The sequence below is a fragment of the Schistocerca gregaria genome, chromosome X, assembly GCF_023897955.1.
Source record: "Schistocerca gregaria isolate iqSchGreg1 chromosome X, iqSchGreg1.2, whole genome shotgun sequence".
In the NCBI taxonomy this organism is placed as follows: Eukaryota; Metazoa; Arthropoda; class Insecta; order Orthoptera; family Acrididae; genus Schistocerca; species Schistocerca gregaria.
The window spans coordinates 638,929,183-638,947,853 of NC_064931.1; the positions used below are offsets into that span (position 1 = coordinate 638,929,183).

At 38.9% G+C, this 18,671-nt stretch overlaps 1 protein-coding gene across 3 annotated transcripts in view; it reads right to left on the reverse strand.

The window, feature by feature from the left end:
* The window catches only part of LOC126298445 (oxysterol-binding protein-related protein 8), a 205,690-nt gene that overhangs the window by 52,068 nt on the left and 134,951 nt on the right, over nucleotides 1-18,671 (reverse strand). For all 3 annotated transcript variants that reach the window (XM_049989775.1, XM_049989774.1, XM_049989773.1), the window contains one exon: nucleotides 13,060-13,156. In XM_049989775.1, the coding sequence (XP_049845732.1) occupies nucleotides 13,060-13,156 (97 nt within the window). The remainder of the gene's footprint in view (nucleotides 1-13,059; nucleotides 13,157-18,671) is intronic.

Here is an 18,671-nt window from a genome sequence, read left to right on the forward strand (position 1 = left end):
TAACATAGCTACCAGACTGCAACAGAAGTTCAACAAAACAAAGCAATCACAAACTCTGAACAAAATAGCACACACAATGATGCTACGACCAACCACAGCAGAAGAAGTATCCAATGTTGTGAGTAACCTAAAATGTAAAAATTCAGCAGGCATAGATGAAATACCTGTGTGCTTACTGAAGGACTGCATAGACAACATCAAAGACCCATTAGTGCACATCATCAATGAATCCTTCTCCATGGGTTGCTTCCCAGAAATACTAAAGCATGCAAAACTCCTACCTATATATAAGAAAGGTGACCCAGAAATCATAGAAAACTACAGACCAATCTCATTACTGTCATCCTTTTCAAAAGTCATAGAGACCGTAATGAAAAACAGGCTCATGGGGTACTTAACAAAGTTCAATCTTCTGAGTAAAGAGCAATTTGGTTTCCGGGCTGGCAAAAGCACAAATTCAGCTGTAGCTCACTTCTCAAATGTTATCCTTGAAGCACTAGACAAAGGAGACCACATAACAGGGATCTTCCTTGATTTGACCAAAGCATTTGACACGGTAGACCACACAATTTTGCTAAATAAACTAAATGCACAAGGAGTAAGAGGAGTAACAAACATGTGGTTTCATTCATACCTGCAAAACAGGGTCCAACAGGTGGAGATCACTCAAACCAACTCCAATCACACCTTCTCACACATTTCAAACCCAGAATACATCAACATAGGAGTCCCCCAAGGAAGTGTGCTGGGCCCAATCCTCTTTTTAATACACACAAACGATTTTCCACAAAGTGTCAAACATGGTGAATCAGTACTGTTTGCTGATGACAGTAACATCCTAATCAAAGCTGAGTCGCCAAGTGCACTCAATGAAAAAGCTGAGGAAACACTTAAGCATGTATGCCAATGGTTAGAGACTAATAAATTAACCCTAAATGTAAAAAAAAACCAACAGTATTAGCTTCCACTTAAACAGAAAACCGAACAGTAGCAAGCTAAAAGTTAATTACGAGCACATAGAATGTGTACCATCAACAAAATTTTTAGGCATGCATGTCGACTCTCAACTAAATTGGACCAAGCACACTGCGGTACTTGGAAAGCGAATAGCTTCAGCATGCTATGCACTTAGGATTATAAATTCAGTGTGTAGTAGCCGGTGTACTAGAACTGCATATTTTGCGTATGTCCACTCTATAATTAGTTATGGCATAACCTTCTGGGGATCAACAGAGCAGAACAGACAAACAATATTTAAGTTGCAAAAGCGGGCCGTACGAATCATAACAAAAAGTAGCAGTAGATCCCATTGCACAGAGTTATTTAAATCTTTGGGTATATTGACAGTTCCGTGTGAATACATTTTGCACACAGTAATATACATAAAAAGACACATTGACCAGTTCCCGATAAACAGTTCCATACATGCACATGACACCAGACACAGACAACACTTACACCTCTATAGGAAAAACAAATCAAAAACTCAAAATAGCATGTTATATAATGGAATTAAATTATACAATAAACTTCCACAAGGGATCAAAGACATAAGCAAAATAGATAACCTGAGGAAATCGCTAAAAAAATATCTGTCGTAAAAGTGCTTTTATACTGTCAATGATTACTTGAGATGATGTGAATGCATAGAAATATGTAAAAATTAGCAACTGTGTCATTAAGTGGTTTAAAAATGCATCTTGTTATAATATTCATGAATTCCGATTGTGACAATTATAAATTTGTGTACCTATTGTATATACTCATGTTGACAACATCCATACAATCCTGATTGTCTACGGATGGATAAATAAATAAATAAATAAATAAATAAATAAATAAATGAATAAATACATGGTTAGTTCTCTTACATTAGTACAAGCACAGTTTGTGCACCCAGTATGAAAGTGTTAAGGACAGTACGACAAAGTAAAGCATGTGATTAGAAATTTACAGAATAAATTCGAAGATAAAGACAGGCTTACAGAATAACTATGAGAAGTGTTCAAATGAAAAGGTATACAATGTAATAGCAACCAAACCATTTGAAATTTGCATATGCTGCTTTGGGATAATTAGAGACACAAATGTAGTGTCATCACCTCTCCCTGAAAAATTGAAAGCCACACCCTCAGCAGGCAAAGTGATGTTCATTGACTTTTTCGTTGTCTGAGGTCCAATACTCATCAAATTTCTTGAGCACAGAAAAACCCCTAACAGTGACATGTACTGTGACATTTCATAGCCTAATGCAAAACAATCAGGAGCAAATGGCCTGATCTGCACATGGAAGGGGTGATTCTGATCCATCATAACATGTGTCCACACATCTCAAACGTTACACAAAGTGCAATGGCCAAGTTCATATGGAAGAAAGTGAAGGACATAGTGGAGGACTTACTCCTGTTGTCACAGCCACAGGAATTCTGGGAACAGGGAATTGTTCAGCTCATGAGACAGTGACATAGTTGTGCTCAGGTCACTTGTGATTACTTTTGAATAAATATTTCAGTTATACCCACAGTGTTGTTTCGTACCTTTCCTTATGAACACACCTCATAAACATGACAACATTTCCAACAATTTAATTTACCACCCTTTGGTTGAGCACATACACACCTAAGATTATGCATGCATGTGCACACCCACACATCCCAAACGCACTCCTATGTATAAGGAGGGTGAGAGAATGGATATGCAAACTGTTCTGAGGAAGCAGCCAGTGAATTATTAGATTAATACATTAACCAACAACAAGGATTAGAATTTCTTTCTTTATGAGTTTTGGCTAAACTAAAATGTTACATTAATGTATGTTACTGAATTTTCATTGCTCATCCACTAATGCCTCCCCCCATGAACCATGGACCTTGCCGTTGGTGGGGAGGCTTGCGTGCCTCAGCGATACAGCTGGCCGTACCGTAGGTGCAACCACAACGGAGGGGTATCTGTTGAGAGGCCAGACAAACGTGTGGTTCCTGAAGAGGGGCAGCAGCGTTTTCAGTAGTTGCAGGGGCAACAGTCTGGATGATTGACTGATCTGGCTGTGTAACACTAACCAAAACGGCCTTGCTGTTGTGGTACTGCGAACGGCTGAAAGCAAGGGGAAACTACGGCCGTAATTATTCCCAAGGGCATGCAGCTTTACTGTATGATTAAATGATGATGGCGTCCTCTTGGGTAAAATATTCCGTAGGTAAAATAGTCCCCCAATCGGATCTCTGGGCGGGGACTACTCAAGAGGACGTCGTTATCAGGAGAAAGAAAACTGGCTTTCTACGGATCGGAGCGTGGAATGTCAGATCCCTTAATCGGGTAGGTAGGTTAGAAAATTTAAAAAGGGAAATGGATAGGTTAAAGTTAGATATAGTGGGAATTAGTGAAGTTCAGTGGCAGGAGGAACAAGACTTTTGGTCAGGTGAATACAGAGTTATAAATACAAAATCAAATAGGGGTGATGCAGGAGTAGGTTTAAAAATGAATAAAAAATAGGAGTGCAGGTAAGCTACTACAAACAGCGTAGTGAACGCATTATTGTGGCCAAGATAGACACGAAGCCCACGCCTACTACAGTAGTACAAGTTTATATGCCAACTAGCTCTGCAGATGATGAAGAAATTGATGAAATGTATGATGAGATAAAAGAAATTATTCAGGTAGTGAAGGGGGACAAAAATTTAATAGTCATGGGTGACTGGAATTCGACAGTAGGAAAAGGAAGAGAAGGAAACGTAGTACGTGAATATGGACTGGGGCAAAGAAATGAAAGAGGAAGCCACCTGGTAGAATTTTGCACGGAGCATAACTTAATCATAGCTAACACTTGGTTCAAGAATCATGAAAGAAGGTTGTATACATGGAAGAACCCTGGAGATACTAGAAGGTTTCAGATAAATTATATAATGGTACGACAGAGATTTAGGAACCAGGTTTTAAATTGTAAGACATTTCCAGGGGCAGATGTAGACTCTGACCACAATCTATTGGTTATGAACTGCAGATTAAAACTGGAGAAACTGCAAAAAGGTGGAAATTTAAGGAGATGGGACCTGGATAAACTGAAAGAACCAGAGGTTGTACAGAGTTTCAGGGTGAGCATAAGGGAACAATTGACAGGAATGAGGGAAAGAAATACAGTAGAAAAAGAATGGGTAGCTTTGAGGAATGAAATAGTGAAGGTAGCAGAGGATCAAGTAGGTAAAAATATGAGGGCTAGTGGAAATCCTTGGGTAACAGAAGAGATACTGAATTTAATTGAAGAAAGGAGAAAATACAAAAATGCAGTACGTGAAGCAGGCAAAAAGGAATACAAACGTCTCAAAAATGAGATCAAAAGGAAGTGCAAAATGGCAGGGATGGCTAGAGGACAAATGTAAGGATGTAGAGGCTTATCTCACTAGGGGTGAGATAGATACTGCCTACAGGAAAATTAAAGAGACCTTTGGAGAAAAGAAAACCACTTGCATGAATATCAAGAGCTCTGATGGGAACCCAGTTCTAAGCAAAGAAGGGAAAGCAGACAGCTGGAAGGAGTATATAGAGGGTCTATACAGGGGCGATGTTCTTGAGGACAATATTATGGAAATGGAAGAGGATGTAGATGAAGATGAAATGGGAGATATGATAGTGCATGAAGAGTTTGACAGAGCACTGAAAGGGAGCGAAAGGCTAATTACAATTTGTACAGAAAGCAGATGCCAGTTATATGAGTCTAGGGGCATGAAAGGGAGGCAGTGGTTGGGAAGGGAGTGGGACAGGGTTGTAGCCTCTCCCCGATGCTATTCATTCTGTATATTGAGCAAGCAGTGAAGGAAACAAAAGAAAAATTCGGAGTAGGTATTAAAATCCATGGAGAAGAAATAAAAATTTTGGGGTTCGCCGATGACATTGTAATTCTGTCAGAGACAGCAAAGGACTTGGAAGAGCAGTTGAACAGAATGGACAGTGTCTTGAAAGGAGGATATAAGATGAACAACAACAGAAGCAAAATGAGGATAATGGAATGTAGTCGAATTAAGTCGGGTGATGCTGAGGGAATTAGATTAGGAAATGAGACACTTAAAGTAGTAAAGGAGTTTTGCTATTCGGGGAGGAAAATAAGTGACGATGGTTGAAGTAGAGAGGATATAAAATGTAGATTGGCAATGGCAAGGAAAGCGTTTCTGAAGAAGAGAAATTTGTTAACATCGAGTATAGATTTAAGTGTCAGGAAGTCGTTTCTGAAACTATTTGTATGGTCTGTAGCCATGTATGGAAGTGAAACATGAATGATAAATTGTTTAGACAAGAAGAGAATAGAATTGTTCGTAATGTGGTGCTACAGAAGAATGCTGAAGATTAGATGGGTAGATCACATAACTAATGAGGAGGTATGGAATAAAATTGGGGAGAAGAGGAGTTTGTGGCACAACTTGATTAGAAGAAGGGATCGGTTGGTAGGACATGTTCTGAGGCATCAAGGGATCACCAATTTAGTACTAGAGGGCAGTGTGGAGGGTAAAAATAGTAGAGGGAGACCAAGAGATGAATACACTAAGCAGATTCAGAAGGATGTAGGCTGCAGTAGGTACTGGGAGATGAAGAAGCTTGCACAGGATAGAGTAGCATGGAGAGCTGCATCAAACCAGTCTCAGGACTGAAGACCACAACAACAACATCTTCACCCTCGACTGGATGACAAGAGACTGGATGACAAGAGACTGGATAGAGGCCTTCATCCCAACTAATGATCCCACTTAAGACCAGAATTTTCTCGCGTTCTCGGCAAGATATTTCCCTGAGGTATGAAAGTGGACGTTGTATGCTTTGTGATTTGATCTTGCAGATGCACAAATTTCTACTAACTTTTGCCCATCAACATATGCGCATTCCTTTTTCAAATGAGTGTGCAACAATATCTTTTCCCTCACCATTCCATGAATTTGAATATTAAACCACAGAGGGTGCTTTCACAATGCTTGCCCATGGATCAAACAAGCCTGTGACTATTTATACTGCCCTTCTTTGAGTTTGGATCAGTGAAATGAATTTGAAACACCTACCCATGGCTCAAGAACACAGGAAAACCACGGCGTTGTGAGCCAGGTGGAAAAATCCTCTTACCATTTTTGTCTCTTCAGGTAACCAGGAATCAGATTCTGATGGCCAAATAAATATGCTGTCATTTCTTTACCATACCATTTGACCTTTCTTTAGTTTCAGAGCAACCAGTTATTATACTTAACGCGAAAATTTTCTGGGTATTGTACTGCTTAAGTTACTGGCTGCAGAAGGCAAAAAAATTAATTATTTTAGGTTAGCCTTTCTGTTGTTATGTAATATTCTGCATACATAGATTTTACAAGTAAGTAGTTTTCTCAAGGCTACAGAGCTATAATAATTGTCCACATAAAGCACACGTCCTTGTTTCAAGTAGGCTCCCATCATGTGTACAACAATTCCAGGTGAACCAGGCATCTTTGTCTTATTTTGAGAAATGCGTAAATTAGTTCACAGAGCTAATAAAGCTTTACACCATACTCATGTTTTTGTTTGGTACAATACATGAAAAATTAACAACTACACTGCTAAACTTTCAAGCCACAAATGCAGAACTTCTTGTCTGGAATATAACTCCCGCATACATTGCTTTTCAACAGGTTTAATTTTGTTGAGATGGTTAATGGATTTTAATGAATTATCTGAGAAGTGTGGCATCTCAATAACTACTTAAATTTATTCATCATCATAAAAAATTGCCAAAATGTTACTGTTTCAAAAGACTGTCAATCTAATACATTATGGAATCCTATGTCCCACATGCAGCAACAGTCTCAGAAACACATCCTTAAGAGCCAAGCTGATATTCTCCTCAAACATTTTTTTCACTTCCTGTCTTGGATATACATTCCTTTGTTCAACCACCAACAGAATAAGCTCTTCAGAAGTGTGAGGGTGAACAAATGAATAAGTGCACTAATGTCAAAATTATACAAGCTAAATCTCAATCCCACATTCTTGTTGAATAAAAATAATGATGCATCTTTTGACTTTTACTGCATGTTACTGTTGTTTACATTACCATCTGTTGGACCAACCTGCTCATCATCTTCAGTACCTATACTGTGTTTTGTCTCTGAATCACCACCAGATGACTCTAAGCTGATTTGTAGATACGTACACGATCAGAGAATACATCTATAAACTTGTGCAGTCCTAATTCATTCATGTTAGTTTCCTCTACTAATATAAGTGAATAACCAACAATAAAGATTGGTAAAGTTTCTGACACAGTAACAACACACACATGGACCCTATTGCCAAGTTTGCTAAGAAATACGGACTCTGGGGACTGACTATTGACAACAAGTTATCTTCATCTAAATCTATACTCTGCACTTCTACCTCTTCCATATACATATGGAGAGTGGGAGAAATGAATGTTTACATGCCTCTGTGAGTGCTGTAATTAATCTAATCTAGTACTCATGATCCCTACAAGAGCGATACATGGAGGATAGCAGTATATTTATGGAGTCATTGTTTAAAGCTAGTTATTGAAATTTTGTAAGTGGGCTTTCTTGGGACTGTTTGCATCAATCTTTGAATATCTGCCAGTTCATTTTCTTCAGTATCTCTGTGACACTCTCCCATATGTCAAACAAACCTGTGACTTCTCTGTATTTGTTCAATGTCCCCTGTTAGTCCTATATGATACAGGTCCCACCCATTTGAGCAGTATTCTAGGATGAACCACACAAGTGATTTGCAAGCTATCTGCTTTGTAAACTGATTGAATTTCCCTAGCAGTCTACAAATAAACCAAATTCTGTCACTTGTTTTCTCTATGACTGAGCCTGTGTTATCACTCCCTTTCATATCCCTACCAAGTGCTACATCCAGGTATTAATATGCGTTGACTGATTCTAACTGTGAATCTCTGAAACTGTAGTCATAGGATGCATGATCATCTCATTTTTTGAAGTGCAAAATTCTACATTTTTGGTCATTTAAAGCAAGTTGCTAGTCTTTCCAAGATCTGATAGAACATTTGTGCAGCTTCTTTTGCACAGTACTTAATTACTGGTTATCACCATCATAGTCATCAATTACAAGAAACCAAATATACATTTAAACAAAAAAATTCACCTGTGCAACTATTTACACTATATAAATATCAGATGGCCAAGACAACACATGAATGTCTCAAGACTCGGCCCAGTAGAGCGCCTCATTGACTCTTGATACCACCAGGTAATTGTCTGTTAGGGCACTCATTTACAATGTGACTTGCTTTCTGAATGCCACCAAAGCCACATGTACTATCAGTGCAAGAGTGCCACTTGTGCATGTTGTATTTGCACATACCTTCTTCAGCTCAGTGTCCATTAAGCTGTACCCATACCTCCCTCAGATGATAGAAGCCCGGAACTGTAGCAACTGGGTAGTCAATAAGTTCATAATTCTGGCTTTATTTGGCTTGGCACTCACATCTCCACTCAGTGTTACAGTATAGCCCAGTGGAGAGCATTTGGACTCCTTCATATATTGGTCTTTCAGATTTGAGGTGTTTCTAGGCAGTGGAAGTAAGTCTTCATTATGAGGAATTGACTCATTTTTCGAAACTTGCTGGCAAATATTGTAAAGAGCTGCCTTTCGAGGGAGACAAGCTGGATATGTGTTTGATAGTATTGGTAGCCAGGTTGTAGGGCAGAACTGACTGTGCCACTAATGGTTTTCCTAGCAGCATTCACATGAACATGAACTTTCTTCACGTGAATGCTATGGAGCCAAACTGGTTGGCAAAAACTTTGCTGCAGAGTATACCAATGCACAGGGTTCTCCTCACAGAACTGATGTATTTGCTCCCGATGTGCTATCTGCCAGCTTCCTCATCAGGTTCACTCGTGTTTGTATCTTCTTAGCTGTGGTGTAGAGGTATTTATCTCCTATCAGTTTTCTGTCTAATGTTACCCCAAAGTATTTTGACATATCATTATATTTGACTATGCCAAGACAAGCAAACTGTGTGGTGACCTTTGCTGGTGTTAAGTGATTAAAGAGGTGGAAAAGACACACTTCTGTTTTAGAAACATTAGTTCTAAGTCACCATGTCTGAAAATATTCATAAAGTTTAGTGAGGCTGTATGTTCAGTGTTCTTCACACTCAGAAGGTACTTCACTCTGACATGAAATTTCAAGGTCATCTGCATAATGGAATTTCCGGCAGGTAAAATCCAGCAGGTGAAGAGACTGAACAACACCAGAGCAAAAACAGAACCTTGAGGTAACTCATCACTGAGTACTTGCCATCTGCTCTTCTTTTCACCTTGGTGTACTTTAAACCACCAACTGTTCAAAATCTTGCTTAAGAGGTTACCTAGAGTTTTCTTATTAATGAGAAGTCTGAGGATATTATTAATATTGTATGCAAGGTCATTAACATTTAACATGAACAATAAGGATCATATTACACTTCCCTGTGGCACACCCAAAGTTACTCTCCATCTAAGATAGCTTGCTGCACCCACTCTTAAAAAATTCTCAACCCAGTCACAAAACTCACTTGACACCCCAAAAAATTGTACTTTTGATAATAGGCATAGCTGTGGTACTGAGTCTATTGTGTTTCAGAAATTGGAAAGTCCTAAATCTACCTGACTGCTCTGAAATGGCTTGGGTTTCACACAATCACTATTTTCAGATTCCATGCTGGTTGGCATGGAGGAGGTCATTCTGTTTGAGATACCTCATTATATTTGAGGTAAGACTATGTTCTTGGGTTCTATAACAAACAGATGTCAAGGGTAATAGAGGAAAGTTTTGTGGATCACTTCTGCTACCCTTCTTGTACATGAGTGTGGCCAGCACTTTCTCCCAAATACTGGGAACATTTTTTTGAGGGATCTATGGTAGATTATAGTTAAGAGAAAGGATATCTCAGCCACAAATCTGGTACAGAATCTGATAGGTATCACCCCATTTTGGCACTGGAGCTTTGGTCAATTTTAGTGATTTCAGCTGTTTCTCAACACCACTGGCACTGATACCTATATCAAATTTTGTACTGGTGCAAGAGTTAGATACAAGCAATACTCCTGGGTTTTCATTTGTGAAGGAACACTTGAAAACCCGATTTCAGCAGTTCTTCTGTTATTTTGCTGCCCTCAGTTTCATCCCTGTCTCACTTACGAGTGTCTGGACACTAACTTTGATACCACCACAAACAACAATCTTCACATATAACATGAATTTCTCTGTGTTTTGTCAAACAATTTTTAATAATAGTCTTCTACAGTAATTGATGAAAGCTTCAAACATTGCTGTCTTCAAAGTGAAAGACAAATACATCAGTTCTGTTTTGGGCAAGATGGAGGGGCTAAACCAGAGGTGCAATTGGGATTTGTTCTCTCTCTCTCTCTCTCTCAACTGAAATAACACAATGGGTAAAATATGTGAATTACTTCCATTTATCAGCAGCAGTAATACTCATAATGAACAGAAAGTGGAAAACTAAGAAACCAGGTACTGTACATGTATCAATGAAATTCTCAGTTCTAAATGGACGATACGCCAGAAATACATAATGGATGGCAATTATTTATTATTGCCAGAACACCTATTAATTATTATGGTGTAAAGGGAGATGCAAAAAGTGAAATAATCTATGAGAAAGCATAAAAATACCCCAAAAAATAATTATCAATACAGCGAAAGGCTTCAAAGATAATTGGAAGGGTGAATGGAAAACAACCATAATGCCCAGCATAGGTAAAATTACTATTACACCAGACAGATTTCCTGCAACGACTGGGCCAGCAACACATCACAGACACAGACATCATGGTTAGTTTCGATGTGGCGTCTCTCTTCACATGGGTACCACTGAAGGAGTCACTTGAGCTTATTGGGAAGAAGTTCGATGGGGCTCTCCTTGACCTATTCAGGCATGTACTGACCTTGACGTACATATATGGGGGTCAATTTTACGAACAAACAAAAGGGATGCCGATGGGCAACCCTCTATCACCAGTGGTGGCCAACCTATTTATGGAAAGGTTTGAAGAGGCGGCACTCTCTTCAGCCACATATCAACCCAAGTGCTTTTTTAGGTATGTGGATGATACCTTTGTCATCTGGCCCCATGGTAGAGAGAAGTTAGATGAGTTCCTGCTACATCTGATCTCTTGCCATCCGAACATTCAGTTCACAATGGAAATGGAGAAGGATGGATTACTTCCGTTATTGGATGTTCTGGTGAAGAGAAAGGCAGATGGCACATTTGAACACAGTGTGTACCTCAAACCTACGCACACTGACTTGTACCTACAAGCCAGCAGTTGCCACCATCCAGCACAGAAGAATGCAGTGCTCAAAACACTGGTCCACAGAGCACAAACTCTGTCAGATCCTGATGGTCTGGCCACAGAAATAGGACACTTACAATCAGTGTTCAGCAGGAATGGGTACTCCTCTAGAGATATCCAGAAGGCACTTCAACCTGCCAACTGGTCAAAGGATCCAGAAGTAGAGCCAGAACAGGCAAAGAAGATGGCATACCTGCCATACGCCAGACCTATCTCTGCCAAGATCAGCAGGATTTTCCAGAAATATGACATCAAGAGCATATTTTGCCCTCCCACCAAAATTGGCACTATGCTGGGGAATGTAAAAGATGACCTGGGGCTATGCAAGCCAGGTATTTACAACATACCATGCCAGTGTGGGGTGTCATACATTGGCCAGACCACCAGAACTGTGGACATCAGGTGTAAAGAACACCTGAGACATACCAGACTCAGGCAGGCAACTAAATCAGCCATAGAACAGCATTGTCTGGAACTTGGTCATTCAATGGATTACAATGACACCAAGATTGTGATACAGACCTCAAGATTTTGGGACAGTGTCATTAAAGAAGCCATTGAGATTAAGGTCACAGACAATCTAATCAACCGTGATTTGGGATACCAAATTAGCACTGCCTGGAATCCAGCACTTGAGCTTGTGAAAACTCAACGCAGGACACTCCGGGATTATAAAAGAAATAGAAGTGGAAACCGAGAGAACAACCGTGAGACAAGGTGTCGGACATTAGAGACCAGATCTGAAACACCCCAGATCATGAACTTGACTTCAGAAGACAGCCAGGCCGGGGGCGGACGGTGGAGGGAACACCGGTGACAGAGAGGGACAATGTAGCCGCATCTGGCGGGTGCGGACCTCAAACGGAACACACGACGCGGTGCGGATCAATTAGGGAGCGCCCAGCACGAAACAAAAGTGGAAATCATAGTAACAGTCATGAGACAGAGTACCCAACATCTCAGATCGGGTCTGACACACCTCAGATGACAACCACAACCGTCGAGGACGACCAAAATGGGCGCTGACGGCAGTCTGAACATCTGCGACTGGAGGGGTCCGTTAAAGCCGAGTCTGGCGGGCGCAGACCACAGATGGAATACTCGACTCGGCGCGGACCGATTAGGGAACGCCCAACTCCTCCCAGGCATAAATACTGGACTCGATCGACCCAAGGACCAGTCTCAGGTAGCACCTGAAGAAGACAGCGAGGCACGCTGTTGAAATATCGTGTGAGAATGACGCGAACATCCGGCTGGATTCCCGAATATCCAAGATGTCTACTTACATAGTTAGCACCAAAGTTTGACATACAGGCAAGAAAATTCACAGTACAGATGGCTATGAAATACTCACTACGATTTAATAATAGTATTTGGAAGTTACTTGAAAATTATGTTACTCGGCTATGACAGCTATCAACACTTTTTCTCTATTTCCTTTCCTTTCTTTTCCTTTCCTTTCTAGTTTCTGATGGGCTTTCTGCAATTGAAACAACAGCACACAGTATTTGCTATCAAGTATATGCTGGTTTTTGTGGTTGCAGCTCAAGCAGCAATTAAGTAATGGGGTTGGAGATTACAGTGACTATTGTGATAAACATACACTTACTATCTAAGCACACGCAGCCAAATCTCTGCATCAAAATCCAGAAGCATGACTGAAAAAAAAATAAACAGTTAAAATATGTTCACCATCCATATATTTAGTTCTTACCATAGAATTTTGATTTTGCTAAAATTGAGGCACTGATGCAGAATCCATCTCTCCGATTGGTTACATAAAATGCTGACACTGGAGGATGATGTGAAATCTGTAACATGAAAGAAAAACCATTACACTGATGAATATTCAAAGTTGATAGAGAACAAATGTAAATGGGCAAGAACAGACATATCTAAGAATACAAAACAACTTGTCTGATAAATTTTCACAGCATGTAAAAAATGTATTCATCTATTTTGACTGCAAATAGAATTGTTTTATTCTGTCTTGGACTACTTCATATTCAGTATAAGATGTAAGTTTTTGTCCTCCATGTTACTGACTATCTTTGTGGGGCTATGTGACATCTGGGGAGTCAGGTAGAGGAAGTTCTATTTAGCATTCTTCTATTCTAGGGCAATATGTATTTTATCAGTTCCACATGAGAAATCACCACATATTTTTCTACAAAGAAAAGTAGTCATCATGATGTATATAAACAACAGCAAATATTATACTTAGAATTGTCTCGTGTGCTACTAGTCACCATACAGCATGTCTCAAACACACTTCATGGCACTGTGCAGTTACTCAAAAACAAATTTGAATACTTTGTCATTTTATTTCAAGAAGTACATGAAATGTTGTTCCATCTTAAATATTAACCTGTGTCAAAAAGTATTTGTCTTTATTTCAGTAAATTACAAATTAACACTGTGAGGTATGTTTCAGTCTCCATAGGCTCATAGTCATTTACTAAACACTTACTCATGGCATGTATGGTTTCCACGAAGTATGGTGATAAGGCAAATTTGTTTACTGAGGAATACTTGGCAGATGTTTCACATACAGTTACGAGATAAATGTTTCTAGGATATTTTGACCTTTTAGGACAATGTTTTTAATAAACTAACAGACAAGAGAGACTTGCACACTGTCCGAGTCATCTGGGACATTAGTTGCATTCTGGGTGTTTCACAATGAGTCTTGTTTGTGCTTATGGTAGTCAGATTGCACAACTTGACAAAAGGTCAAGGGAAGGAATGATTCTCGAGTCCTGTACCTCTGACATTCCTGGAATTGTGGTGTAGGGAGCTATTGAACAGGATAACAGGAGTGATTTGGTAATTTTTGTAAGGACGTTTAATATCACTTATGATCAGGAACCATATGGCATATTCCAGCAGGATAATGTAAAACAGAACTGCAGTTCATATCATAAATTGAGAAATATTCAGGTCCTTAACCAGCCTGTGTTTCTGTCATGGTGAGAAATTTGTCAAGACGACATTCAAAGGCTGTTTGCTTCAGTGTCACAATGAACAGAAGAGTGTATCCATGCCCATGGCACTGGTTGGAGGGGGAGGGCGTGGGGTATCAAATCCCATACAGACGAAGGATATCAGTTCCAAATCAAATGGAAGTTGAATCATTCAGTTTTTGTTATGTGAAGAATATCCTCACAGCCTGGAGCTTCAAGATGTAACACTTAGCATTTCCATCAGTGGAAATTAAGAAATTACGAAATTAATGATACAGCATTCCATTGCTTTCAGCATTATGTTCTTTTCCCTAATATACACTAACTAATATACTTAACTGTAGCAGATGATTCTTACAGATTTTTTTAAAAAAAGGGCAATCAAACAATATATCAAATCATGACATGGAGAGAATCAACTCTTGGATCACTACTTATAAGCTGACCTTCAATTTTAACAAAGGAAGTGCACCCAGTTCATTACAATTCAGCTTGCACAGACAGTCAATTCTCTTACTATGGTAGAACAATTAGTATAGCAGAAGACACCACACACAGCAAAACCCATTTTTACATTCCTGCAGTTTACATTTTCACACTTTTTATGTTCTTTTTTGTTGGTCCATACACAAGTCATATTCGCTCAATACAATTCTTTCCCATCATTAATCATTCTGTGTTATTTTCATACAGAGTTCTCGAAAAAGTGCATCATATTCCTGCTCACAGCCAGCCTTGGAACAAAGCAGAAAATGCAGCCTATATGCAAAGTTACTTATAAGGTAATCTAGCATTGGTGCAGTAAGCAAGTTTTTCATTGCTGGTGCACTGGGCCATGGCCACCTGTGTTATATGTTCACAGTGGTTGGAAGGATGGGAAAGTACGCTGAGTCACTGCCTTAATGATAATCATGATCTGACAACAGTGACTCTAGTAGCAACCTTCCTTCTGCTCACTGCATAATAATGCAACATCTTTAATTTAATATCACAGTCATTTATACAGATAAACACTACTTTTGAAGACAGTTGTCTCTATAATGGGCTTCACGAATCATCGTTACTTATGCATGAAAAACGCTGATCCATATTAGTCATGCAGTCTTAGACTGGTAAGACCTAATGTCAGATGTAAACATTCCTTCTCAAGATGCTCCATAACACAAGGAAAATTTCTGACCTCTTTCTCTCCCAGGGTATGACTGAACTGAGTGGCCTCTATGTCAGCAGTAAGCTGTAGATTTCGTGCCTATTGTTCTCTGTTTATAAAGACTGTCAGCTGTAGCGTTTTAACCAATACTGTGTTGCAAGCTTTATTTACCATTATGTTAAAGTGATTATGAATAAAATGTCTCACAAAAAACTTGCTTCTGTGTTTTATTTACACCATTGGACATGGTCAGAATGAAGACAGAAACACATGCATGCATTTGTGTGTTTCAGCACTCAGTCACTGCCTTTGTGATTGTAACAAAGACAATGGCTGAGTGCTGAAACACACAAACATGCATTTCCTTCTTCGTTCCGATCATATCCAGTGGTGTAAATAAAACATGGAAGCAAAAGTCTTTCATGAAAACACATTTAAAGACATTTATGTTCTAATGTGAGAACTATTATTGATAATCATCATGAAATTACAGTAAACAAAACTTTTAACACAATGTTGTTTAAAACACTAAAGTTGGCAGCCTTTGTAAACAGAGAACAATAGGCATGAAATGTACAGCTTGTTGCCAACAAGGAGGTCACTCAACTTAGGGATGCTTTGGGTGAGAAAAAGGGCAGAAATTGTTGTCTTGTTACAGAGCATCTCGAGGAGGAATGTTTATGTGTAACATCAGGTTTTACCGGCCTAAGACTGTGCCTCTAGTATGGATTAGCATATTTTATGTGGAAGTAACGACGATTCGTGAAAGTCCATTACAGGGACCAGTCTTCAAAAGCAGGGTTTATTTGTATATATGATTGTGAAATTCAATTAATCCTGTTGTAACAGCACAAAGAGCAGAATGAACATTGCTATTAGGATCATTACTGTTGGATCATTTATGTTGCAATAATGAAAAGAACTATGCTTTCCTAGTCTTTTAGTTACTAAATAATAAATGTTTACTGAACATATAATTAAGAATTCTGAAACAAAAAGTGCCATTAGATTAAACTTCACTAAGAGCAGTCAGTAAAATTTATATTCTACATTTTCCATATAGTGACTGTTTCTTTGAACGCAACAAGGGATCTATAATTATAACCACCCCAGGAAATAGTACTGTACTGGTAATAAAAAGCAAACAAACGGTAGTGTAAAAGTTACATTCTATTGTAACTTTAAACAGTGCCCATGACTGAAATGATTATAAAAGATAGAAAAATTATTTCTGTTGGGGGGGGGGGGGGGGGGGGGGGACGATTCTACAACATATAGATTTGCATGTCGGATCGCAAAGTTCAATTAGTGAAGGACCTAGCACATTCAGTTTGCACCCTGGATGTGACAGAGAGAAACTGCCCCAACAATGAAATCAATGTGTGAGAGTCTGGTTCCATGGGAAAAAAGCATAAATACATTCAGGCATCAGCATATGATCTTTCGGATAAACTTGTTGCAGAGTGGTTTGTTAGAAAGAGTGTTGGGAATTCTACTTGATAGCAACGTACTCAGAGAAAGGGCACTTCAATTTGCTGCAAAAAAATGGGGATCAGCAACTTCACAGCATCGGATGGTAGGATTGATTGATTTAAAACTCATCGTAATGTATACAACCAATGGTGTGGTGAAAATGCAAATGTTTATAGTGGAACTGTGGACCAATGTAAGAAAGAACTGCAAAATATCTTTAAAGATTATCATCCAAAAAACAATTTTAACGTTAACGAAACTGGTCCTTTTTTTATTATAACACATTACCAACTAAGATCGTATGTTGTAAAAGTGAGAAATGCCACAGTAAGAAAGTGAGTAAGCAGAGGTCTATGCTGATGGGTCTAAAAACTTATCTTCTTTGGTAACTGGTACATTTAAAAAGGCAAGGTTTTTCAAAAAAATGTGAGGACTCTGCCCACTCATTATGACTCCAACAGCAGTTCATGGGTAACTGGTTCCATTTTCACATCCACCACTCATGCACTGGATGCTAAGACGGGGGCAAAAAATAGGAAAATAATGCTGCTATTTGACAGATATCCAGCACATCCTGACAATCTGAGGCTCAGAAATACGAAGTCAGTGTTACTGCCTCATATTTGTATGAGTGAGCTTCAATCATTAGATCTGTTAATCATCCATTCACTTAAATGGAAATATTGAAAAGTGATTGTCCAGAAGACTATATTTATGCATGAAAATGAAATGGACCCAAAATCTATGACCATATTACTTTTGGATGCCACGCATTATGTAGCCGAAACTGTTTCTATCTGTTTCATGAATGCAGGATTTAAGTTCACAGAAGACACACCAGAATCACTGGAAGAAGATTTGCCCGAGGCTACAGACTTTTCTGTGATAGGCATATTGTTTACATTTTAAGAGTATGCTAGTGATGATATTTCAGTCATCATTTCACAGGTGCCAACAGCAGAGAGCACCATTAGCAAACATTTTGAAGAAGGGAAGAGAGAGGTGACTAATGAAGAGGACCATGAAGCAGATGAACAAGAACCAGTTATGCCAAGCAGTAGAGAAGCCATGGAAGTTATTAACATTTTGAGACAGTACGTTGCTAGTGCATCAGGTGACGATAATGTGTTTTATGCCTCATATTCTGTGGAGATACAAGTAGAGCTAATTGCAGTTAGAAAGAAATTAAAACAATTATTTCAGATTTTGAACAATATAAAGAAAATGACAGTAACAGTAATCCATTCATTTTCACTTTTAGTGTTTCCTATGCATTCCTGTATCTTACACGTTTTTGGGTCAATCCAATGAAATGCATATATGGGTGGGGGGAGGTTTACTGGACATCGAATGTGTTATATAAGAAGCTCTAATGGAAGGCACAAAACCAAAAACTTCTTACAGAAGCTGAAGACTGTAATTAGAATACCATCGTTAGTTTTATGTTGTGAGCACATCCTTAAGTTACATCCTCAAAATGACAGAACAGCCTTCAACAGACATATTCATCAGGTAATCACTGGACTTCAAAGTTATACCACAGTTTTTCATGTATAATTTGAAAGCTTCTCTCTTGGAAAACTCCTGTTCCCTGCAGAAGTACTTCAGGTTCACCCTGTTAGTTTTGGGGATGTAATTCACTGAAAATGACTGTATATTACACAATACTGTTCATATACAAGTACTTTAACTCTGCTTGAGTGTGTTATGTTAATTGCACCTCCCTAAAATGAAAATGGG